At 43.4% G+C, this 26361-nt stretch overlaps 1 protein-coding gene across 1 annotated transcript in view; it reads right to left on the reverse strand.

Moving 5' to 3' along the window:
- Positions 1 to 17247: 17247 nt before the first annotated feature.
- Positions 17248 to 26361, reverse strand: part of TNC (tenascin C) — a 56100-nt gene continuing 46986 nt past the window's right edge. The window contains exons 22-28 of the mRNA XM_077835792.1: positions 26171 to 26301; positions 25248 to 25380; positions 21542 to 21693; positions 20729 to 20825; positions 20359 to 20520; positions 18429 to 18592; positions 17248 to 17358 (exon numbers count right to left, since the gene is read on the reverse strand). Coding sequence (XP_077691918.1) covers positions 17248 to 17358; positions 18429 to 18592; positions 20359 to 20520; positions 20729 to 20825; positions 21542 to 21693; positions 25248 to 25380; positions 26171 to 26301 — 950 coding nt within the window. The remainder of the gene's footprint in view (positions 17359 to 18428; positions 18593 to 20358; positions 20521 to 20728; positions 20826 to 21541; positions 21694 to 25247; positions 25381 to 26170; positions 26302 to 26361) is intronic.

A 26361-nucleotide genomic window follows, 5' to 3' on the forward strand; every position in this document is an offset into this window, starting at 1 on the left:
GTTTGCCCAGCCCTAAGGCCCACCCTGCCAGTAAAGTCCATTTTAAGGTTCAACCACAAACTAATGAACAAAATAAACCGTATGAGGTTGTTGCATTAACCATGGTTGCTATGGAGGGAGACAATGTTGCTTTTGTTAGAGATGTAAGGTGATTTTTTCTTTGAAGAGGGTTCACTTGCATAGCTTTATTTTCCAGGAAGAGCAAGTTTCATCTCAGAATCTATATGCTCCAAAATCTCAAATGCTGGCACTGCTTATTAGCAGCTTGCTGAGTGGAGAATATTCTTCCTTATATAGGCCTTTCAGAAACTAGGTCAGAGGATTAGCGAGTACTGGTTGTTAAAATCCTCTTTGACTGCCTGCCTTCCTTTATTATTTCCTTGCCTGACCCATTACGTAAGCTCATGCCTGCCTGCTTTTCTAAGCTTATTTCTCTTGTGGGCAAGCTGTGATGACCGCAAAAGATAGCCTCTCTTGCTTCAAAAGTGGTAATACTTCAGCATGCTTCTATGTCCTTGTTTATGCCTGAGTGTTGGCTTGTTTAGTAGTTGCATCTCACAACATAAATCTTGCCTCCTCCTCATAAACCCTTGGCTGATTTTTAAGAACTACACAGCTGATTAAATGGCCAGTAAAGTTGCCAATGAGAAGATATGTAAAGGGGTGGGGGGGGGTGAGAAAGCCTGGATTTGTGCTGGAAATGGCCCACCTTGATTACCATGCACATTGTAGGGAGAGTGGTCACTTTGGATGGGCTATTACCAGCAGGAGAGTGAGTTTGTTTGTGGGGGGGCGGAGGGTGAGAAAACCTGGATTTGTGCTGGAAATGGCCCAACTTGATGATCAGTTTAGATAAGCTATTACCAGCAGGAGAGTGAGTTTGTGTGTGTGGTTTTTGGAGGGGGGTGAGGGAGTGAGAGAACTGGGAGTTATGCAGGAAATGGCCCACCTTGATTATCATACACATTGTGAAGAGAATGGTCACTTTGGATGGGCTATTACCAGCAGGAGAGTGAGTTTGGGGGCGGGGGGGGCGGAGGGTGAGAAAACCTGGATTTATGCTGGAAATGGCCCAACTTGATGATCACTTTAGATAAGCTATTACCAGCAGGACAGTGGGGTGGGAGGAGGTATTGTTTCATGGTCTCTGTGTGTATATAATGTCTTCTGCAGTTTCCACGGTACGCATCCGATGAAGTGAGCTGTAGCTCACGAAAGCTCATGCTCAAATAAATTGGTTAGTCTCTAAGGTGCCACAAGTACTCCTTTTCTTTTTGCGAATACAGACTAACACGGCTGTTACTCTGAAAATAGGCACAAGTATTCCTAAGGATGGTGTCATAGGGATACAGGGTATTCATCACAATTAGACCTAAAGGGGAATAAGGGATTGGCTTGGGAATCAGGAGATCAGAGTTAAACTCCAGGCTCTCATGATGTGTTTGTACAACCCTGTCATTATAGACCCTGATCTTAGCTGAAGAAATGCTGCAATACAAATAAAAAATAATCTTTATAGATTTGTGGGGAATGTTTTCTGAGAATCTCAAATTACAAGTTCAGAAATAGACACCGGGATTGTCAAAAGTACATAGAATCATAGAATCATAGAATATCAGGGTTGGAAGGGACCCCTGAAGGTCATCTAGTCCAACCCCCTGCTCGAAGCAGGACCAATTCCCAGTTTAATGATCCCAGCCAGGGCTTTGTCAAGCCTGACCTTAAAAACCTCTAAGGAAGGAGATTCTACCACCTTCCTAGGTAACGCATTCCAGTGTTTCACCACCCTCTTAGTGAAAAAGTTTTTCCTAATATCCAATCTAAACCTCCCCCACTGCAACTTGAGACCATTACTCCTCGTTCTGTCATCTGCTACCATTGAGAACAGTCTAGAGCCATCCTCTTTGGAACCCCCTTTCAGGTAGTTGAAAGCAGCTATCAAATCCCCCCTCATTCTTCTCTTCTGCAGGCTAAACAATCCCAGCTCCCTCAGCCTCTCCTCATAAGTCATGTGTTCTAGACCCCTAATCATTTTTGTTGCCCTTCGCTGGACTCTCTCCAATTTATCCACATCCTTCTTGTAGTGTGGGGCCCAAAACTGGACACAGTACTCCAGATGAGGCCTCACCAATGTCGAATAGAGGGGAATGATCACGTCCCTCGATCTGCTCGCTATGCCCCTACTTATACATCCCAAAATGCCATTGGCCTTCTTGGCAACAAGGGCACACTGCTGACTCATATCCAGCTTCTCGTCCACTGTCACCCCTAGGTCCTTTTCCGCAGAACTGCTGCCTAGCCATTCGGTCCCTAGTCTGTACATCTGTGATGAAGGGCTGACGTTTTCTTGCCATATTGTTTGAAGGAGATTACGTCTTTCTGGAATTTTTACACACACACACACACACACAAACACACAGCATTCACTATTAAAAAGACAAGATTTAGCAATAATAGCTACCTGCGCACTTATCTGAAATGCAGCTGTTTCTCCCTACCACTGTAGTAACTGTGCAAGCTATTGTCAGTTGTTCTTTCTCTTTCTCTCTCTGTATTTACATATATATAATCTGTGTTTTTACAAACAGGCCAAGATTTTCAGAGCCTAAAGTTAGTGTGACATACCCAGGGTATAATCCAGACTAATGAGCAGCTGTGTCTCTCCTGCCCAGCAACCTTGTGTGTCTTACAAAGGAAGCTCTCACCTGGTCTGTGCTCACAAACAGCCTGCCAGCATGCAAACCACACCGTGAGTATCTGTGCATTAGTGCAGCCTAGGTGACACTAGGGTTACACTTTGGCTCTCACCAACCTGGGTTATACTGCAGGGTGACCCCAACACACACCCCAGTCCCAGATTCCTCCCAGAAATGTATGTCTTGTGCTGTCCAGCCCACTCCTGGACAGTACAACATATTTTAAGTCTGTTATTGCTTAAAGGGAATAAAATGCCATCTTATTATCTCAAATAGTTATTCAGATACTTCCGTTTAAACACACTGGATTAGATAAAACAAACAAGAAAACCACAAGCTGATTAATTACAAAGAGAGATATTCAAAGTGAGTAAAAGGAATGAGGCTTAAATGTCAGAAATGTTTACAAGAAAAATAAAGATAAGACGTTTACTAATTCCTAACTGAACAAACTATATCAGAGTCAAACAAAGTTTCTCACCACATGCTTTCAGCAGTCTTATTGACCAACCTCTGCAGGTCAGGACCCCTCCTCCAGGGTCCAACAAATGCTCCTTTATCTCTTCAGTGTAGTGAATGCAATGGTCAGGGAAAGAAAGCGGGGTGCCTTGGGGTGTTTATCCCTCCTTTATATAGGTTCAGTCACTTGCTTGAAACACATTTTCAGCAGAGCACTAGGAGCCAGAGTCTATGTGAAAGGATGTTCCTTGCTGGCTTTTTCTCACCTCTTTGGGTTTTCTGTGTTTCCCTTCCTGCTTGATGACTCTGTTTACTGCTTAAATGCACATTAAGTGGAGCACATATTCCTTTGTCTACAACCGATCAGTTTGCCAACCTCTGTTTCAGCAAGGCTGTGGAGTTTGGAACATGTGTTAATAACATCATACATGGAACTCTTACAGTTTTACATACATATTTTGTTAGATGATACTGACCAGAAAATTATGTGTTTTCAAATGATACCTTACAAGACTTTCCTTTTACAAAAATTATTACAATCATGTGTAGGGTGTGAACACACGGTTACAGTCTGTCACAGTTAGGTTTCTAAATCCATTGTTCGGCAGCTAAAGAGTGGTCTCCTTTTCAAAAGTGCTGAGCACACAACAGCCCAAAGGAACCTACTGGGTGGTTAGCACTTTTGAAAATCAGCTCACTGATTTAGGTGCTTAAGTATGAGTCTAGAGCTCAGATCCTTACAGGTATTTAGGCATCTAACTCCCATTTGAAACCAGTGGGAGTAAGGTGTCTAAATACCTTTGAGTTTTTGGGCCTAGAAGCGTAACTTTAGCTTCCTACTTTTGTAAATCTTGGCCAAAGTTGATCATGTGCTGTAATCTGTAAAGTTCAGAACAAAGTTCAATGCTAGAGCAAGGGGGTGTGTGCAACTCCATTGAAATAATGTAGTTGAGTCTACTTTTGCCAGAATAAATTTGATCTCAGTGGTCATATGAGCAGTAACTCTGGCTGTTATTATTTGTTCAGTCTCTGCTTTTCTATTGAAAATCAGGAAAGAAATCTGCTTTCCAACCATACTTCTCCTTCCTATTATTTCGTCTCCAGCTAGAATATTGTCTGTACCCACCTGTGACTTTGCTTGCTTTGAGATGAAAAGGTCAGGCTGGACATTTTCAATGTCATTTCCTTGCTTTTAAAAGAAAAACATGTGTTAACCCTTTCCCAAAGGCATCATCTGTCCCTCAGCATTTACTCTGCAGAAATGTTTCAGAGTAGCAGCTGTGTTAGTCTACTTAGGCTTGAACAGAGACTGGGAGTGGATGGGTCATTACACAAAGTAAAACTATTTCCCCATGTTTAGTCCCTCCTCCACCCCCACTGTTCCTCAGACGTTCTTGTCAACTGCTGGAAATGGCCCACCTTGATTAACACTACAAATGGTCCCTCCCCGCCCCCGCTCTCCTGCTGGTGTTAGCTCATCTTAAGTGATCACTCCCCTTACAGTGTGTATGAAAACACCCATTGTTTCATGTATATAAATCTCCCCACTGTATTTTCCACTGAATGCATCTGATGAAGTGAGCTGTAGCTCACGAAAGCTTGTGCTCAAATAAATTGGTTAGTCTCTAAGGTGCCACAAGTCCTCCTGTTCTTGCTGAAGAAATGGTCCCTCTAGCACCCATATACACGATGTATTAACTGGTGATAGTTGCTTGGTATGCAACAAAGATGAATGAAACAGACTGCTCCAAAAGAGAGAGAAAGCGAGGAAGGGAATATCTTTTATTGGACCAACTTCCGACAAGCTTTCGAGCCACACAGAGCTCTTCTTCAGTTCCCAGACCTGAACGTGTCTCTCTCTAACCATCAGAGGTTGGTCCAATAAAAGATATTACCTCACCCACCTAGACTCTCTCACAGCCTGGGACCAAAATGGCTACAGGTACACAGCTTTCTCCAGAAGAGACATTTTGGCAATGTGTTCCAATTCAGTGAGGCTTACTGGCGTGACAAGTTATATAAGCATTGTCAAAATACCAAAGAGCCAGACCACTCAGGTACTTGGCAATGTCAGAAAATGCTGATTCATCGAAACTGAAACTTTTAGCCAGAAAGGGTTGGTTTTGACAACTTTTTCAACTTGAAAATTATTTGAGGGAAAAAGTTTTGAAATTGTTGAAAAGTTTCATTTTGAAACAAACGACAAATCTGGTTTTCCGGTTTGAACCAATGTTTCATTTTGAAATTTGAGCTAAGTATAGTAACCAACCCACCAACAAAACATTAAAAGGTTCAGAATGGTAAGAACATGTTTTTAAAATGTTTGAAATGACCCAAAATGATTTTTTTTTACATTTCAATGGATGAATATTTTGGGGATTTTGAATTTTTATCCCAATTCTTGACAGGAAAATTGTTGGATCTCAAAAAAAAAAAAAAAAAAACCTAGGAGGGGAAAACTGTTTCACACTGAGCTCCAAAAATGAGTAAACCCTACCTGCTCCTTTATTTTGGTTCATGGTCATGTACTGGCTAGGACAGCTGACAAACTGGGAAAGCTGAAATTTAGGGCAATTTTAACCCAGGACTGAGAGAAATCGTTGGTTCTCCCCTTATTTTCTGTCTCTGTAATGCTTTTTAAGAAATACGAATTGGAGTGAGTGAGTTGTACTGATAATAATTTGGAGCAGTCATCATAATAATAGCAACAAATCTGAGGAGTTTATATTCTGAGAACACCTCTTATCTGCAAAGCGCTTTACCCATTATGGCACAGGGTCAACCATTGGGTAAAAAGAGGGGATGTGTCACCTTCCCCAATATTTGGCTATTCTGTTTGAACTCACGCATTCTTAATCCTGCCCCCCCCCCACATTTAACATTTTTAATGTCACTGCATTATTGCATCTGGGAAACATTCTAGCCTGTCTCACACAGATGTTTAAAGAAGGTGTAGACATCGGTTGCCTCAGCACAGTAGCCACGGTAGTACAGAACTCATGCTTCCTTGATTGCTAGATGCAGGGGGTGTCATCAGCTGGCTGGGGGCATGGGGGCATTCCTCAAGTGTGCATGGAACAGAAGGTAGCAGGTAACAGAGAGGAGTGCATTCTGGTCCCACTAGGAACATCAGTAAGAAGCCCTGAAGATGATAGTAACCATAGTATCATGAGTATTGCCTTGCACAAACACCGAGGCCTTCATTTTTGCTGTTATTGCCATGCTCTTCATACTCCACTGAGTACATCCCAAACTTATAAGACTGACATCACTATATCTATATCACTTTACCAACCACTGAAGTGCAGCTGCCTCTGGGGTGGAACTGCTTAACAACTCACAGCAACACAACACATGAGTTTGGAGCACTGTGCATAATTTAAACTGAAAGGGGACTTGGGTTAGGCAGAAAGCCGGAGGTACTTACCTGAGTTGGAAATTGACCATAATTCTTGCAGAAGTTGCCAGGGAGTCTTTAAAAACTACAAACCCTCAGTGCTGTAGTTTCCCTTCTCAATTGACAGCACCTCTGGAAGCACAGAGCCCTCGAGCACCATGCTGGGGAATTGTTTCAGAAATGACTTAGAAAGAATTTTACCTGGTGAATCTCCAACACCGCTGCCGTCAACACCTGAATTTTTCCAAGAGGTTTCACATCCAAGGACTGATCCTGCCCTATGCCTTCTGCCAAAACAATCACAAACCCAAGGTGATGCAGCTATAGGAGACATACTGAGACTCTACCAGCTAGTTCATGCATGTGAACATTAAGATCTTTGTATGCAAAAAGTTCTATTCTCAGTCCACTAAAGAAGCAGCTTTCTTACTGGGTTATGGCTAGGACAAGAAAATGGTGTTCACGCTTAGATTAGGGTTTGCGTTGAGGGCAGAACCAGGTTTGGATTCAAAGGCACTGAACTGTGAGCTGTCATGGTGAGCATTCAGCCCAATTACTGTGTGATCCGCGGACATTACGCATTTCTGGAAGGCCCCCTCTGGAAGAGCTAGGCTCCAACTGTTTGGATTCAGACAGACTGTGGATACAGGACATTCCCCAGGGTTTGAGGGTATTTCTGGTCTGGGCTTTGGTTCAGACTGTTCTCTCCTGGTTTAGTTTGACAACTGCCACCATCAGTAGTGCAAGTAGGGTGGTACTCTCCAGTATGCAGTACTGACAAGAGATTTTTAGGGAATACAGGGTACTGAAAAGACTTGGGGCTAGCTAGGGGGTGGGGGCTGTGCTCTGCTCTTTAAAGGAGCGGAACACAGCTAGGGAGGGCATTCATTCTTTAGATGGCTTTAACAGCACAATGCATACACTAACAAACTTAAACGAAGGCTTTCAAATTTTTCATCAAAATTGTTTTTCAGTGGAAAACTAGGTTTTGACTCAAACATTTTCCGCTGAACACATTTTGGTTTTAATTTTTGTGATAAAATAAAGCACTTTCCAGCCAGCTCCACTTTTTTGTGAAATTGTCGGTAGCTCTTCCTTCTACTTGGGCAAAAAATCTACTAAAACCAGCCTTTCTCACCGTATTTCAGTTCTTCGCTACTCAGCTCCAGGAAGTGAAGAGAGACAAGAAAATGAAAAGTAAAGGCGTGGGGAGAAAGTTAGTCAAATACTTTTGTTTTTGAAACGAGTTTCAGTTCAAGTGTTGATCAAAGTTCCCGACGAGTTGTTGTTGGTTTTAACTCCTGCCTGAATAACAACAAGCTGGTAAGAAGGGAGGCCTCTTTGGTAATGGGAGCTACAAATGAGATGGTGAAAGGCACAACCTGTACTGAAACTATCTATATGTTTCCACTCTCAGTCTGCCGGTCTGTGACACTCTCTCTTTCCTCTTTGGTGAATATGATTTACAGTAAAAGCACAGGAAGCTGAATGATTTCCTCTGAGGAAAGCACCTGACAAAGAGGTAATATTGCAAGTAGTGAAGTAGTCTCTGTGAGTAAAGTCGTCAAATGGTTTGGCTTCATCACCACCTGCTACATCCTCCGAGGTTTCAGTAAAAGACCTGATCCCAGAATGAGAGGGCTTTGATGTGGTCATGAAAGTGCATGACATTCAGAAGGTATGAGAGTCCTGAGCTGCTCCTAGTGACAGCCCAAGTACAAGCAGCTTTGAGTTTTCCATTGTTTTTGTGACAAAGCATTTAATCAATACGTCACATGCTATACCACACCAGAATCTGCCACGATCACCCACCTTGAGTAGTACCTTACTGTGCAAATAGTGCATTGATGTCAGTGGGACTACTCATGGACCAAGACACTACTCACCGTGAGCAAGGGTAGCAGCGTCTCTCTCTTGGGAACTGTGGTGGGCCTGTCAGACAGATGGCTGGGTAATCTGCAGTGTCCTGTGGGTGTAACACTGCACAGCTGCCATTTTACATCCTCCCTCCTACCCCCACACCCCACCCCTGCCTCCTGTGAAGCGCGAATCCTCACACCAGCTTTGGCTGCAGGACCATCACTGCACGGGCGCCATTTTGGATCTCCCATCCTGTGAGGAGACAGTTCCTTTCAGAAGTTTAAAAATCTTTTTTTCAGATACCTAAAAACTGACAGCTGAAGTTTTCAGAGAGATTTGGCCACCTGGCTCACATAAAAATGTATGAGAGGTAGGCATCCAAATCCCTTAGTCAGCTTTGAAAAATCTCAACCAAAAACTTTCTGAAATTTCGAAAGCTGTCCTGACTCAAGAGCCAAGTTCCCCATCCAAGCAACTCCTCAACAGCAGCTGCAGAAGGTACGAGGTGTGGATCTCAGTGGGAGCAGGAGTCCCCTACACGTCAAAAGTGACGGCCTGGTAAGTGGGTTTATGTGTATGTTTGTGTGCAGGTATAGGTGTGTGTATCGTGGCATGAGGGATGGCAGATTAGGAAAAATGGGGATTTTATATTTTGTTAGGGATGAGCAGTTTGTCCATAAATGGAATAGAATGTTTTAACTTTTCTTTCTTTCATACCCAACCCCCTCTTCTTCGAAGAACACTCTATAAAATACACAGGCGTCATGATGGCAAAAGAGGATTAACTTTGGCTGTTCCTTTCTCCCCTGTGAATGCCATAAAGTTTCTAAAGCCAAATGAAATCATTGTGGAGTAAATGAGGCAGTCAAATGTGATGTGAGTGAAGTGTTACTTTGCAGGAGGAAAGTGACGGGGTGTAAACTGGATGGTGAACCATTCCAAACCCAATGAGAAATTCCTTAGCTGTGGAAGTGCCGGATGCCTTTCAGTTGAAATCAATGGGGTTGAGGTTCCCAAGCTGCTTTTGAGCTCCCAAAAAGCCAGGAGTGGTTTGTGAGAGAGGAGGATGGCCTAGAAAAGCAAAGCTATTCTCTCTTTTTCCATTTTTTTCCAGAGAGGCTCCCCCCACCTCTCATCTAACCCTTCCTTTTCTTCACCACAAGAGAGATTGCCCTGTTATCTTGATGAGATTCTACTTTAGCAAGTCATTCGTTCATGGTGGGGCTGCCCGCTTTTCCAGGAATTAAGATCATTTGTATTGTTGTGTGGACGATGTCTACTTGCACTTCCTCTGCAACAATCAGACCTTGTTTATTAGGACTCATATGTGTCTTACCCACACACAGCTTCTCTGGCACTGGAGGCTGAGATTTCTTTACCTGTGGAGGCAGGCGGGGAAGTACCCTAGGGGAGGCTATACGCACACAGACAGGCGTTATGAGAGTTCCTGATCAGACATTTTCAAAGAAATGTATTCCATGAGACATGGGTTGCACGGAGTGCTGATGGGGCTATCCCCACCAGCCACTGGAGCTGCTGAAGAGACTGGGATCAGCACAAATGAATAATTTTTTTTGTCTTTCCCCCAGTTTCTCTTTTACACACACAAAATTCTCCAAACCATAAAATGCTTGTGTACACCTCTCTACGTTAGTTTAGCAGTAAAAGTTATAGTCTGGGGGAGATCTGTGAGTTGGTGTGAGAGGAAAGAGCTGAGCTTTATTTGTTTTGCTTTATTTTTAATCATCACCTGCATTCTCCATTTATCTTCCCACCAACCTTCTTTACAGAATCATTAGCAACCTTGCTAAATTTAATCTCAGGGGGTTACACAATCAACTACTATGGCAGGGAGCATGAACAGAGGAAGTATGGATGCATGGCTAAGGCAGTTGACTGGGACTCATTATCTGGGTTAATTTCCTGGCTCTGCAACAGATTCTTTGTGTGTCCTCGGGCATATCACTTCCTCTCTCTGTGTCTGACTCTCAGTTACGCAGACAAGCACAAAGCTTCTTTTCATTCAGGCACTCCCATGTCTCCCACTACACCCATCTCCCTGCTCAAATCTTCTTAAGGAAAGATACCCTGAGTTGAAAGTTGACGTTGTTTATCAGACAATAATAATCCACTTCCCACCTCCGAGTGACTGAAGGACATATGGAAAAAAGCCGTCCTGCTCAGGATATAGAAAGGTCCTGCAGCTGTAGACATCAATAACCGGCTGGACTACCCTTTCTATCCAGGAGAGAGTCCAAGAAGTAGGACTACCTTGTCTCAAGGCATGCTGGGAAGTAAACACTGCATGCAATCCCATGAATTTTCTCTGAAAAGCTCTTGCGTGGGGCGACTCTGAGGGGAGAAGCCTCTTGTGAGAAGACATATACTATATCGAGTTCAGTTTCTTATGTTTAAACATTTGGTCTGGCTCTTTGTTTTACTATTTAACTAGGCAACAACACAGGCAAAAATAAATTCTGTGAAAATTGATGAAGCGATAACAAAATAATCTTCCATTCTAACATAGAAGTGCAATCTTGTAATTATATAAGCCCTGTCCACACCCATCACCAATCTCTGAGCTATAGCTTGCAAGGGCTTTTCAGTAATGTTCACATCATGAAATCTACCACCACTACCAGTAAAGCCAGTTCCCAAACCCCTTCTGACTGTGCAGTTTCCACTGGAGGAGTTTCTCTGTGTTTCTCGAAAGAGGAAGCAGCTCCCATAAGTAAAATTACTCACGTGTTTATTTTCTGGATTGGACCAATCATACTGGTCCCCAGGGTCTGAGCAGTTCCTGCCATAGATATACTGCAAGCATTTCTTGGGCACTGTGGTAATGCAAATGTTCAAGCCAGATTCTGTTTCAAATTTCCTTCGAAACATCCTAAGGTCTTAATCAATTCAATCCAATTAATCAATTAAAGATCTTAATCAAGACTTTCTTTTAAAAAGGGTTAAAAATTTAAAAACGAATAAAAAGAGGATAAAAATTTTAAAAGTGCTTAAATGTCCTAGTACAGGGATTGGCAACCTTTGGCCTGCGGCCCTTCAGGGAAAGCCCCTGGCGGGCTGGGCCAGTTTGTTTACCTGCAGCATCTGCAGGTTCGGCCGATCGCAGCTCCCACTGGCCGCGGCTTGCTGCTCCAGGCCAATGGGGGCTGCCGGAAGCGGTGACCAGCACATCCCTCAGCCCGCACCGCTTCCCGCAGCCCCCCATTGGCCTGGAACGGCGAACCGCGGCCAGTGGGAGCTGCGATCGGCCAAACCTGTGGATGCTGCAGGTAAACAAACCGTCCCGGCCCGCCATGGGCTTTCCCTGACTGGCCGTGTGCCAAAGGTTGCCGATCCCTGCCCTAGTATCGTCAGGGAGTGTCCACACTTACTGTGTGTGGAGTACACACACTGCATGTCCAGCTAGAACAGGTATAAGTAGCAGTGTGGCTGGGGAGGCATGGTTGAGGCAGGTAGGATGCCTTACATGCCTGAACCCCCAGGATATATATATGGGCTCTCTACACTTCCCCTGCCTCCCCGCCATAGCCTTTCCCCGTTGCTGGAGCCTTTCACACAGCCTTTAGCTACACGTGTTGTGCTTATCCTCTACACGCTGCCATAAGGGCAGAGCCAAAGTTCCATTTTCAAAAGGGACTTAGGCCCAGATGTTCCAGTGTATTTAGGGCCCAAATCTTCCCACTGATTTCAATAGGAATTAGGCACCTACATCGTTTTGGTGATCTGGGCCTCGGTGATTAAGCTGAGAAAGGCAGCTAGTGGGAGTCTCAAAAGCACTTAAGCAGGTTAGGCGCTTATCTCCCAATGGGAGATGAATGTCAATAGGCATTAGGGTCGGATTTTTAGGCACCTCAAGATACAGATAGATGCTTAGTAGAATTTTCAAGTGCCTAAGCACCGAATTTCCGTCGCTACCAATGGAAGTTAAGCACCTAGGTGTTTTTAAAAATCCCATTAGGCATCTAGCTGCATAGCTCAGCATTTAAATTCATTTAAATATATGGCTCATCTGCTCCTAAGTCACTTAGGAACTTTTAAGAATTTTATCCACAATGACTTAATTTGAAAGTGGCTTCTAATTTCTTATTTGGGGGAAAAAAATAACCTAGATGAGTCTCTAGATCAATCTTGGCAGGTTTTACATTAACTTAAAGCTGAGAGTGTTCTCATAATTTTTACAAAATGACTCTGTCAAATTAGAAGTAGGGATGGAGGAGGGACAGCGAGAAAGAGCATTCTATATCCTACAAAAGATGCTGCAGTGTGTTTTTTTATCCTGAATCAAAATTGCATTAGGTCAGTGGTTTTCTTTTGACATTGATTACTTTGAGGTTTTGCCAATTTCTTGCTAGTCAGTGGCCCTGAAAAAATATCCGGTAAGGTATCTGTCAGTGAATAATTACTGGAAATATCATCTCTTTCCCATTCAGCTTATTTGCATGACTTCTGTGACTAGGTGGAAACCTAAGCTGGTCTATACCAGCTGTGTTTGGATCTCCCAGATGAAATCTAAGCCGTTAGCATACCACCACAATGATTAGATAGAGGTTGTTTTGGGATGCTTCTAGTAATGAGGAAATCACTTCTATGCATTTCACCTAATTCTTTGCTGGCTGAATGTCTGCAAGCAAATTGTGAGTTTCTTAAATTTGCTTGTTATTCAAAATTATTCAGTGACATTTCACATTAATGCGAAGAACGGTCTGTGTAGTATTCAGCCATCTTTGTGTGACTTGAGAGGAGATGTGATCTAACAATGAATGCTTTGCTGTTCTTTTCTGGTACCTATCATTTGAAGGGCTCACTCTGTGCTTTGACAAATATCAATGAGGAGTGTAATCCAGCACCTTCCACCAATATCCCTGGAGGGATAACTCAGTGGTTTGAGCATTGGCCTGCTAAACCCAGGGTTGTAAGTTCAATCCTTGAGGAGGCCATTTAGGGATCTGGGGTAAAAATTGGGGATTGGTCCTGCTTTGAGCTGGGGGTTGGACTAGATGACCTTCTGAGGTCTCTTCCAACTCTGATATTCTATGATCTATGATTAAGTTTTATTTCAGTACTCTAGAACTGGCAAGATACCTAGATTGATTAGCCAAGTGGAACTCTGATTCAGAGATGTAAAGAGAGGCTAAACAGCTTTGAATTTTGGGCCAGGAGTACCTCCTTGTAACATGGGCATGGTGGGGATGATGCTAACAGATGAAGAATTTACAAGTGCAGTCAAACACAAGGCCTGGAACATTAATTGTGACTAGAGAGCGCTCAGCTATAATGCAAGATAGAACTAGCGTGCCATCTGCTGGTAAAAAGAGATAGAAATAATTCTAGTTGAAGCCTGAACAAATTAGTGTGGGAGAGAGAGTGTGACTCCCCACCAAACGTTGGGATGGGGGAAGATGTGAACAAAAAGATCCCTCAAAAAATCATTCGCTAGTATCAGCCAATACACTTAGCCACTTCCCCACAAAGGGGTTTGCTGTTATCAACCTTTAACTCATTTAACAGGCTCCCTGCATTTCACTCTCTGACCTTCCATGTGTAACATTTGTTTTGTGGTGAGTAACTTGTGAAACAGTCATGTGGAAGACTCATAAAAGTGTGTTGTATTGTCTTGGTTCTTGCAACACATCCTATTGTAGGCTGCTTCTGAAACGTGGGCACTGAAACCTGATAGCAAGGCAGATTATAGTGAGAGTTATTGCTCATGTCTGCTTTGCTTAGGTAGCCACATAGCAGTGGCTGACTACTCTCCACATTTATTCATTCGCAGCATAAAACCTTGGATGGATTCGCTAGTAGGCAGTCTCTTCTTTGGTTGCTCCAAAGTCCTGACCAGAAATCTGCAGGGGAATGCCCCCAGGACTTTACAGCTGTCAAGCAGCCAAAGCGCAAATGTAAGAAACCAATTGAAGGATGCAATTTAATGAAACAGCAAAGATACAAGTGATGATGAAGGGGGACAAGAAGGGAGATGGGAGTTTTTCGAGTATCTTTGTTCACTTTTTTATACCGTTTCAATTCAACAATTTCTGACCCAATCAAATGACTGCAGTAACCCTGGATTAACTGTACCTCTGTACGGGACAGAAGAAAACATGGGTCTAAAACAAGGCATTGCTCATAGGTCTTTTCCTTCTTTATCAGACATGGTATGAAGATGTAGGCTGGGTTTGTTGTGGCCCAAGTGAATGGCAACCTTTCATTCACATGCTAAGAGTTAGGGTTAAAGGCAAAGGACTAACATCTTTCTCTCTAATGCACTTATATGACTCCCCCCACCCATTACCATAGCATCAGACCACCTCCCAATCTTTCATGTATTTATCTTCTCAACACCCCCCTGTGAGGTAGGGCAGTGCCATTAGCCCCATTGTACAGATGGCAAACTGAGGCACAGAGACACTAAATCCCAGAACCTCTAAGGTAGTTAGGCACTTAACTCCTATTTCATATACTTTATCAAATACCTTTGAGGATCTAGGCCTCAGTGACTTGCCCAGGGTCACAAGGAAGTTTGTAGGGGAGCGGGAATTGAGCCCAGGTCTCCTAGTTACATGGTAGCACCATAACCACCGGGCTATCCTTCCACTTCATCTTTAGTGAATGCATCCAGCTGTTGGATGGATGTCAGCACAGCTCCTCCAAAGTGGGATATTTCTTAAATTGTCCAGGGCGTTTAGGAGCATAAGTCCCATCAAAAGCCAATCCTTTAGGTGCTTTTGAAATTCCCCTAGAAAGTGAGCTGTCCAACCATGCATGAGGCTTTTATAAAGTCTGGTATGCTTTCTTCAGTGGGCTGTCTTTACCTTGATTCTTCCAAAATCTCAGTCCAGAACATCTGGGCTTTGAATCACACCCACAGAAGTGATTGTTTCATAGACATTAGGAGTTGTCTCATGAGAAGTTTTCTGTTGAAGAGGACACTCTCCTGTTCCTTTTCAATCTCTAGTCTCTCCTGTAAAAGGTTAGGAGGCAGGGGAAAGTGCCTTCAATGATGCTAGCACTGCTGTGAGTGGCGAGAGCTTGCTGGCAAGGAGTCTGTCGTACGTCTTCCACTGGTCTAGCAGAATCTCCACATCAGCTTAACATGCAGCTCCCCAACTGGATGAGCTGGCTGTACTCATCTGTGCTCGTACACTCAGCCACTGGCTCTGGGCCAGAGAAGGATCAACATTAGGGGAACGCTGTAATGGAAACAGGGTTTGATCTGTTTCAAAGGATTACACTATGGAAACACTCTTGCAGGCTGGGAGAGGGGAGAATCTTGTAATTGGGGGCCTTGAAAAGAACAGGGCTTGGTAAAAATGTTTGCAAGAGGTGTTGTGGCATCGTTGAGGCCTTTAGGAAGAAATGTGGTGGAAGACAGATATATTTTATGTCATTAGCTAATCACACATGTATTTTTAACCTAGCCATATTTTAGCTCCAATGTGATATCGAAACTTCAGGTATTCGGGGAGAAGAAAAAAGGCCCTCTTGGACAGAGTTTTGCAGGACGTTGTTGCAACAAGGCACACCCACCTTGGCCAGCAGCATGAAGTCCTTGTTAGAACAGATCTGCTCACATCTGTGCTCACAGAGCAAGCATTTTCTTTCCAAGCCACAATCCAGAGATGGCAGAGGAAGAGTCAGAAGCCCACAACCGAGGAGCATGGAGAGAGCAAGGTAAGGAAGAGAGACCAGGGCTTAAAACAAAAGGTTTTTTATTGTCTTTAATCAAAGAGTATGGTACAGAGGAACTACAGAGGCTTCGTTCATTTTTTTTTTAAAGGAGCCCTTTATTTACACAGGTGTCCCCCATCACCAATTGGTAGCTAATCCCACCTTTGCATTTTGCTGGTTTGGTTTTGTTAGTGATTCCCACCTAGTTGAACGTAAGAGTCAGTCAGTTCGATGGCACGGCGAATGTGCTTCTGGATAGGAAAAAAGGAACACCCTCTAAAAACCTCCCTGAGCATTCCACTGCAAGGAGTCCACCAGAATACTTACACCCAAACACTGACAAAAGGGAGCGTGCTTTCTGAATAAATTTAACATCCTGATCATTCTCAGCCTTCTTTACTCCCCTACTTAAGGAAATATACCCTGGACGTGCACAAAGTTGATGCATGAAGAAAATGTAGAGGTTTATTTAAAATTGTGCTTTATTTAAAAAAAAAATACAATCAGACACTGTCCTGCTGTGTTTCGGAAAGCATGACAAAAATGTAGCTTATTATTATCATTATTATTATTATTATTATTATTATTATTTTGTCATTATATTAATAAAATTAAGATTTTGCTTATGTTTTAAATTGCTTCCCCTCCCCCATCTTTCTCTGTGATACATGATATATATATATATTTAAAAAAAAGCTTTCCAATGACCAACAGAAGTTTGACCAATAATAATAATAATGATAATCATACAAATTTGTGTGTGTAAAATATGGCTGGTTCTCAAACTATCAATGTACAGCCTTTCCCCCCGCCCTTCCCTTGAGCTGCCCAAGAGACCATGGAAGAATCTTGTCACGGAACCTCTCTGAGAAAAACCCCCCTCCCCAAATCTAAAATCAATATAGGACCCTTGAGATTGTTGTCTTTGGTGTGAAGGGCATTAACCATGGGCAGCGAAAGCTGGTCTGCAGAAGATGCTGTGGTTGCATAAGGCTGGTCACTCAGACTGTAGAAGGAGCCCCAGTTAGGCCAAGCGTCATCGATGCTTTGGTAAGATTACCAGCTGCCTTATCTCCCCCTCCCCCCTGTTATTCCAGAAAACCCTCCCACTACCCCCACTCGGCTTCCCAAACTTTCCTCCATCTCTGGGTTTTATGCTCTCTTTCGTCTCCCTTCTAGATTCCGGAAGCTGATGGGTCTCAACTTCATTTCTGCAAACTGGATGGAGTATTCATGGCCCTTCCAATGGAACCAGTTAACACCCTGCAAAAACACACAGGCAACATGACCTCATATTAGTACAATCTGCATCCCTGGCTCTTATACAGCGCTTTTCTGCCATAGATCACAAGAGCGGTGAAATGACTTGTTCAAGGTCAGCTCAAGTAGGCTAGCAACAGAGCCAAGAATGGAAGCCAGGTCTCCTGACTGCCAGTCTGGATCTCTATCAACTAGGCAATGCTGCCTGTACATGTATTATTCTATTCTAGACCCTCATAACAGAGAGGTTGCAGTATATATTATTCTCCAGGATTTCTGCATTATAAACTCAGACTGTAAAGCAGGAACGGACCATTATAATCATCTCATCTGACCCATGCAACCCAGACTAGAATTTCACGCAGTGATTCCTGCATCAATCCCAATAAACTGTGGTTGAATTAGAACATCTCCAAGAGATCTCTAACCTCAATTTAAAGGCTGGTGAAGAATTTACCATGTCCCCTGTTCCAACTCCAGCTACAACAATCTGTGACTAGAACAGCAGTGGGTTCCCCACAACTTTTGTCCCTGAGACCAACTCCTGGTGTGGGATTAAGGAGGCGGTAGTCGCTTTGAGATCCATTAAAGCCAGTGTTCCTATGCCATTCCTTTTACTGACCCCTGCTGGAGGAAGCAGCGGCTTGGGCTAGAGTAACAGTGAGCTCTCCCAAAACTGTCACTCCTCCATTGTTCTCTCCTAGGTTTACTTCATTTTCAACAGAATGCTCTTTTCTTAAAACATGAGAACCTGTATTTGAAGTGATAAAAGCTCCAGCCCCAAACATTCCCGTGAACTTTCATGGGAGAACGAACAAAGAAGGTTGAGAACATATTTTGACCGAACTGCAATTCTCATTTGGTGAATGTGATTTAATATAACTCCCCACCCCACGATTCATTCAGTTTTAATGGTGGGGTTTCTCCTGTCTCTCTGAAGCACTATATATTGGCCACAACAAGGGACTGACTAACAGAATGAATGAACCAGTGACTTGATTTGGTATGGCCACTCCTACATTCCCATGCCTTGAAGATCGTTACGTAATGTTGCTTTCAAATGGCAAACTCACCTGACTGTGGCTGTTGTCCCCATATCTGCCCATCAGATTGACTCGGTGACAATTCTTGTACCAGAAAGCACCTTTGTAGGACAACGCACAGTTTGTGATGGCAGCATCATTGTCCTTATCAAAGGTGGAGAAGGACCGTCCATTGTGATAGGTCATGGAGTCACCTATACAGGAGAAACCAAGAGAATGGTGTCAGAGTTTTCACCTGACTTCTATTCTGCATGTGCAAATGATTCAATGGGTAGGGGCAACTCTGAGTTTTTGGGCATAAAATACCTTGGTTGCTCCTGTAGAAAAACCTGGCGGTGCATATCACAAGTTTTGCAGAGACCACTTTGAAACCGTGGTCCTGACTTTCACTTGAAATGCTATTTGCCAATAAATAAAGGAGAGATGCGCCCACACTGTGAATTTTGCCTCTGTATCCAGATTCTGAACCCACCACAAGCTTCTTGGGCTTCAGATCTGGGGGTTTGGTTCAGGCCCATCTCGGCTAAAAATAAATACCAAAAGTAAACGAAGGCCAGTCAACGGAGCTATGCTGATCTATATCAGCTGAACATCTGACCTAAACATAATTGGTGTGTAGGCTTAAAAAAATGACAGATGTATACATTTTAAAACTCAGTAGTTTAAATGGATTTCCTGTTCACTCACTGCACTTGCTGAATCCAAGATTCAAACCCTCAAGGTGCAGCGTTTCTCTTGTTCGAATCAATGTTATATTGTTTAACAGCTGCAGCAGAGCAGGGCACTACATTCCTTATGCTACTTTAGATGTCAATAACGTTATCAGGAGAAACAAAGAACCCCTGAGACCTTTAACTTCAGCCTTGGCAGATGCTCAATTGCCTTTCCGCTTACCTCTCAAAAATGCACTCATCAAATGTAATTCTATGCAATGTGTCCTTTGGATCTGACAACTCCACAACTGGCTGAAGTGAATTTGATCTCCACGGTCACTTCTACGGCTCTGCGTAAAATTGCTTTGGGGCCAACTGTCTGCAGTTCGTGCACTCGGGGCTCAATTCCCTGGTCCCCTGTCCAAAGCCAGAGTGAACAGACAGTGCAGGGGGCTCTTTGTGTAGGACACTGACGGAACTGAGTCTCCCCTTCAGCTGATGGCATAGCAGTGATGCTGCTACTGTAACCCATGAGCTGAAGCAGCAGCCTCTACCTCAGTCTGTTTGCCCTATACTGGGGGAGTTTGACTGTTGGGGCCGCACAATTGCTAAGCCATTGGCCACACTCCTGTCCCTGCTACTCAACTATCCAGAGAGCCACCATGGACAGCTTCAAGGTGCATAGTCCCCAGAGAGTTCTTTCTGTGGCCATGCACAGCAGAATCACAGTATTTCTCTTTTGTTTAAGCCCTTACGCTCCCATGCCACAGGATTTAGCCCTTGGTCCTTACTCTGTCAACAATGAAGCCAGAGAGGGGGCTGGACATGGTCTGCAGGCCTGGGCTTAATGGGATTGAAGGAGGCAAAGGCATTCTTCAGGAACATCATCAAGCACGTTATAACAAGGCATCAGCGGCACATTCTTCACAAACGGCACTGCAGCCAGCTATCCTAAGCCCTATTAATGACAGGTAGGCAGTGCTCGCATGAGACATGTGTCTGTTTAATATGTTTGTTTACATTCGGTCGTAAGCATGTTATGAAAAGTGGCACCTGAAGGAGCAGAGCATTGAGAATGGAATCAGAGAGGAAAGTGATCCTTTCATATTTTCAAATCTCCCCCCGCCCAAGAAAAGACTTACTTTCTGTGACAGCAATCCCCATCGCTTGCACACAGAAGTTGTTGCTCTGAACCAAGTGGAAGGAAATTGTAGCTCCAGCCAGATATGGAGAAATGCATAGCTCCTCCCTCCCCCACCCCTTTCTTGGCCTATTTCTGGCCTGAAAAAATATGAGTTTTAACCAACCTGCGGTTCCACTGTATCCATCCACTTTTAGCCGATAACGGGTCTTGGAGTCTCCCACGCTAAACCGGTCATAGAGAGCGTAAGCTGTCTCGCCCTTGTCTCGCAGATCCACACGCAGCTCATACTGGCCCTGGGAAGTGATTTTGTGGAGGGTCTCCAGACCTGTTGTAATGAATGGATAAATGAGTAAAGAACCACTGTGTTGTCTCCCTCTCTCTTGATTTTCTGTCTTAATGTCTTATTACCACATATTACATCTTCCTGCCATGAGCCTCTTTAGAGAAGCCAATATTGTGGTCAGCGACATGGCTGTCATGCCTTCAAGTGACTCGTTCTCTTTTGTTTCAGAAAGCTCTTGCCAATCACTTACCTATCCAGAATTCATCCTTGGGATCCCCAAACCCAGCAGCGTAAGTCCTCCAGTTCCTGTAGAAATCCTCCTTTCCATTGTGACGCCTCAGAAACACCTAAAACCCCAACATGCCAGTAGCTTTATATTTGCAACAGTTAGGACTTTTACACACTAAGGACTTCCATACACCAACCATCCCAAAGCAACATGGGCACTGACATATTTCAGCCCAAGCTAGTACAGATTTTAGCAGGCCCACTGAACATTTTTTTAAAGCAAGGCCCATGTTTCTTCTTGGGTGCCAAGCCACCTCTATAGTTTGCAGCCTGGTAGTCCCTGCCCTCTGCTTTCTTAGCACTCCCTCAAAGCTCAATATCACTCAGCCTTATTGCCAGGTCCTTCTGTATCCTTCAACCTGTTGTCCACGAAGCCTCAGTATTTCTCAAGCTCCTTGCCTTCACTCTGACACTTCTCAGACTCTCAGCCCCACCTGGCTTCTTTGAATTCCACAGATTCTCAGCACCATACTTTGCTGTTCCTCTTGCCTCTGTTTTTACTGCCCTGCTTACCCACCCTACAGTGTGACGGTAGACCTAATGCATCCTTCTCAGGCCTCGTATCTCCTGCAAAGCTTTGGAACTGGCTGCACCTCTGCTTCAGTCTCCCACCCCGACTGCAGTCGGATTTAGAACGAAAAGTTAAATGTCCCATGTGTTTTGGCACGTTAATGCAACATCATTAATAATGAAGTAATTGACTGAGGCTGGGCCCTGTCTCATGTTCTTGACTCAGGCATAAGGGAAGAGTGACATAGAGGTTCTGGATACTCACAATCCATCCACCTCCATCAGAGGTCATGTCACAATACACCTCCACAGACTGGGACTTGTTTCCATTCATATATACGGTGTAAAGTCCAGAGGTACTTTCTCCATTCAGCAGAACTTGGGAGCAGTCTTTAGGGTAAGGATAGAGAAGTCCAGCTACACACAAAAGAAAAAAAGCAGAGAACAGTGCTTGTGAAATCGTTTATGAAAAGGGGATGCATCTTCCTGTCACTTAGGTAATTAATTTGTGAGCTCTTTCTGGTGACAAGGCAAATGAATCTATTTCATTTAGAAGAGATACTGCTAAGAATGGCGTAATGTACTAGCGGTGCACAGACTTGAAAATTTGCAAGAGAAAAATCAACTTGACTGTCCACAAATCTGGATGAAAAAATACTGATATTTTGCAGTTATATAGTACGTTCCTTCTTCAACTTGCTCATTAACTAATGAATCCTTACAGCACACTAGGTGCATTAAACAGCAGTGTCCTTAGTATACAGTTGTAGAAATTAAATCAGAGAACTTAGGTGACATGGCCAAGAAGGTTTCTCATCTGGTCAATGGCCCAGCCAGGAATAGAGCCTAGGAGACCTGACTGTAAATTCTAGAAAATCCTCGATCCTGTATTCACACCCTAGACATTATTGTAATAATCTTTGTGCAAAATATGCCTTGTGAGAAGTCATTTAAAAACTAACACCACACTGATCATTAATAATCTTATGTAACATATGTACATAATGCCTATTAAGCATTATGAACACAAGCTGAAATTATGACTGCCATTTGTTTACCAGACAAGTTTGGGGAGTAGGTAAACTGGTTACTCAAAGACAAAGGACGAACTTATACCTCTAGCCAGTTGTCATCAAAGTTGATTGGTAGCCACCTGTCAAGTGGCCAGTCTTTGGCAATGAAGGGGGGTGGGGCAGGAACAGATCAATCTGCATTTTAGAAAACAACATTTTTCACCCCAAGCCTCCATGTCTCCTTCCTCACAGATGGAATAAACTTTATCTAGGGGTAACTCTCAAGAAAATGCATTTCAAAGGGTATAAAAGTGACTATAAAAGTGAGGGGCAAAATATCCCAGTTGATCTCTCGTTCACCTAAGACGACAAAGGAACCAGCCATTTGACTCTGAGGGGAGATCCTGACCTGAGAATTTGGTCAACCATGTTGCTGGAAACGTGGTAAGGATTTTACCTTGAACCAAGTCTAGCTTGTTAAGTTTTAGCTACTAGAAAGTGTGTTCATCTTTATGTGTCTTGTAATCATTTCTGACTTTCATACCTGATACTTGAATTCACTTAAAATCACATCTTCTTTTGTTAATAAACTTGTTTTGTTTTTTAAGCTAAACCAATCCAGTGTTTAATTTAAACAGCACTGTTTGGCAACTCCAGTTAAAGTAGAAAACTGTTGAATACTGACCCTTTACAGAGGCAATGGACCTGTAAAATCTGAACAGTCCAGGGAAGGGCTGGACAGTGCAGAACACACATTTCTGGGAAAATTCAGGACTGGGAATTTGTTGGGATCACTCTGGAAGTAGTAACCAAGACTGCTGGAAGCCAGAGTGTGATTGGAGTGCTGCTGACAGGCTGCTGGGGCCAGAGCTGCTGGACCAGAGCTGGAGCTATACACAGACACGGAGTGTGTGACTTGCATGCTGTAAGACTGTTAGTGAGCATCCCAGGTTGGGAGTTACAACAGCAAAGCATTGTGAAGCACCCAAGATTGTGGACCAGGACTATATATAGAGAGAAGTTCTGGGTTGCAATCCAGACCAGTGTGGGGTTGTGTATATATATATATTAATTTTAAAAAATCAGATAATATGTGATAAAAGGAAATATTTAGGGACAGATTTCTAAAGCTAAGCCTCCTGTGTATGTCTGCAATTTTGAAGGCTCAATTAACTGTATTTATATGCCTACCTACCTACAATGTCTGCACAATCATGTAGTTAAATGTTTAAGTGACATCAGTTCTGTCTGCAACTACCTGCAGGACAAAACTGCACCTTTAATGATTTGCATGTATGGCACCGTGAGACTATAACAGTGGAAGCATGGGTAAAGCCAAGACGAAAATTGGGACTTCTTCAACAACCAGTGTAATGCAAAGTATGTTATAAAACAAGGCGTGTGAAAAAGAAAAAAAACAATGGTGCATTTTTTTCTCATTACAACTTAATAGAGGTATAGGTGCAGTCAATACAATTTCGAACACAAAAAATCCCCAAAACTATTAAAATGTGAATGTTTTTGGCATTTTTTTGACATCTTTGAAATGACTGAAAATACTATTGATTTTAGCATATTCAGTGGAAATAACTGCAACAGGTGTAATTAAGGGATGTTCTGGAAATGTATATTAGGTGAATTTCTATTAGTAACACTTTTATAGTCTCAAAGCCAGCTGTGTAAATGTAACTCAGGGTCCATTGTGTATTATGTGACGCACTCTGTGCCAGAGGATTTGAGTCTGTTACAGCTCTCTACTATAGGACTTAGGCCTCCAATTCAGGAAAACATCCCTACTCAGGGCAATTACTCAGTGGGGAAGTAAGCACACTTACTCATGTGCTTGCCTCCCCACTGAGGTCAACAGGACTCAAGCATGTACTTAAAATTAAACATGGACTTAATTGTTTGCCTGAATAAGGTACTAGCTCTTTAGCTGAAGCTGTAGAGATTCATGCTTTAGCTTTGGAGGTCTCCAGTTACTGGTCATGAAGGTAGATGTCACTTAAACACATCAGGATCTGATTCTGCTCCCACTCGCTGGTGTAGCTCCATTAACTTCAATGAGGTTACTCCTGATTTACATCAGGGTTGACTGGAAACAGATTCAGGGCCCTGTGACTTTACCTAGCATTTTATAAGCACTTGACCTGATGTCAGCATAGATGGCAGAAGTCAGAGGCAAACATTTGAAGACGCTGTTCAGTTTGGAAGGTTGAGAATTATGAGAAGTGAGGAGAACGGCAGGTGGAATTTTGTAGCCATTTAATCCTCAAAAACGACATTGTATTTTCCCTGCCATCAAAAATGTGGCAACAGGAGAACTGACTGTCAGCTGTGATGAGGCTTTCAGAATACTTGATTGCATTCAGTTTACTGGAGAGCCTTCCCAGGTAGGATCAGAACAAACACTCTGGGGTAGCAGCATGAAAACTGAGTGAGCTCAGTGGGAAAGAGAGAAGGGAGAGGAGAAGCTAGTCCAGGGATTAAAGCTATAAGGGCCAACCCGAGTGCAAGCCACTCCACCCACAGGCTGAATCAGGCTCTGTGTGGGTGGAGTGTGGAATGGTTGAACAGCTGAAATCCAACCTTCCAGTCTGAGGGCAGTGAATGGGGCTGCTGCCTCATACAGAGTTTAAGTGGTGCAGGGAGCCTCACGCTGGCTTTCTACACAGAGGCTAGCCACTCGTATAGATGCTCAGGTTCCTGGGTGGGGTTGTACGGTCCATGCTGCAGGGGCTTCACTGTCAGTGTTTTTCAAGCTAGCTAGATCAAAGCTAGCTCAGGCTGCATAAGCTATAGTCACACCTCTGACTGCAGTGTAGACATACTCACTGCCCTAAGCACACTGCAGGTATCCACTGCCCTTTGACTTCAATGGGAGCTGCATCTGCCTATTCCAGAGCTCAGCTTGGTCCTAAGAATGGACCAACCCCTCATACAAAGCAAAGGCCTTACTTGTGGTGAAAATAGTCTGGATTATCTTGCTCTTCAGGGCTCTGTTCAGTGCCTGCAGCTTCACCGTGTACTGGGTGGATGGGCTTAGCTCAGACAGGCTGTAGGAAGTTGCCTCAGGTCCCAGGATGACTTCCTGTTGGAAGAATAAATCCTACAGAAACTCTGAAATGAACAAACCCATGGACTGGAACTGTTGCATATTTTAGATTTTCAGATGCCTTTTTATGTAAATTATTGATGGCATTTTTAACCGTTTCAAAGATTTATTATGAAACTTTATTCCTACAAGATTTTCACCAAACTAACGTCCATTAGTAGTATAAGAAAGGTTGCCTGGAAATGAATGTTTAATATTATAATGTTTAAGTAGTGTAGTTTAAAAGCAAGCATGGTAGAAGTTAACATGGCATATATATATACATCATATTCTGCCGCAGGGGCGAAATTCATCAAAAATTAAGCAGGATTGTCCTTTGTGGTATGTCTATAGATGCCACGGAATTGAATTTCCAAACGTGACAATTTTGGACAACCATCTTGAAATATCTAGACAAGGCCTGATGTTCAGAAAGTGCTAAACACCCGCCCTCTGAAAATCGAGTCTTTAAAAGTGGCTCAAGTTGAGCACCCAAAATCACTAGTCACTTTTAGACACATATGCCTATTGCCTTTATGCCATAGACTTTGGATGGGAGAAGGCAGCTGCTTGCTGTCTTATTTTTTTCCCTATTGCGGAGAGAAGATAGACTATATGTTGTCTCGGCTGCAGCTAAGTTTTCATTATTGGCTCCGATTCAGGAAAGCACTTAGACATGTGCTTAATGTTAGACATGTGCTTCAGTCCCATTGACTGGCATTTTCTGAGCAGCTCTACCAGCATGTCTCCCAATTCAGAATTTCTGGGTTAGATCCAAGTGCAGTACCTTGACTTTGCCATCGATAGACTCGTAGATAAGGAGATAGCCGGTGACAGAAGCCCGTGGAGGCCTCCATGACAATACTGCTGCTTCTGACTGGACCTCAATGGCATTCAAAGATCTTGGTGCATCCATGCCTAAAGGAGACAAGATACAGTGAGTGCAGCGCTGGCTTGATGGCAGCAGACAATGGAACC

This window comes from Eretmochelys imbricata, chromosome 16, assembly GCF_965152235.1.
Source record: "Eretmochelys imbricata isolate rEreImb1 chromosome 16, rEreImb1.hap1, whole genome shotgun sequence".
Taxonomy (NCBI): Eukaryota; Metazoa; Chordata; order Testudines; family Cheloniidae; genus Eretmochelys; species Eretmochelys imbricata.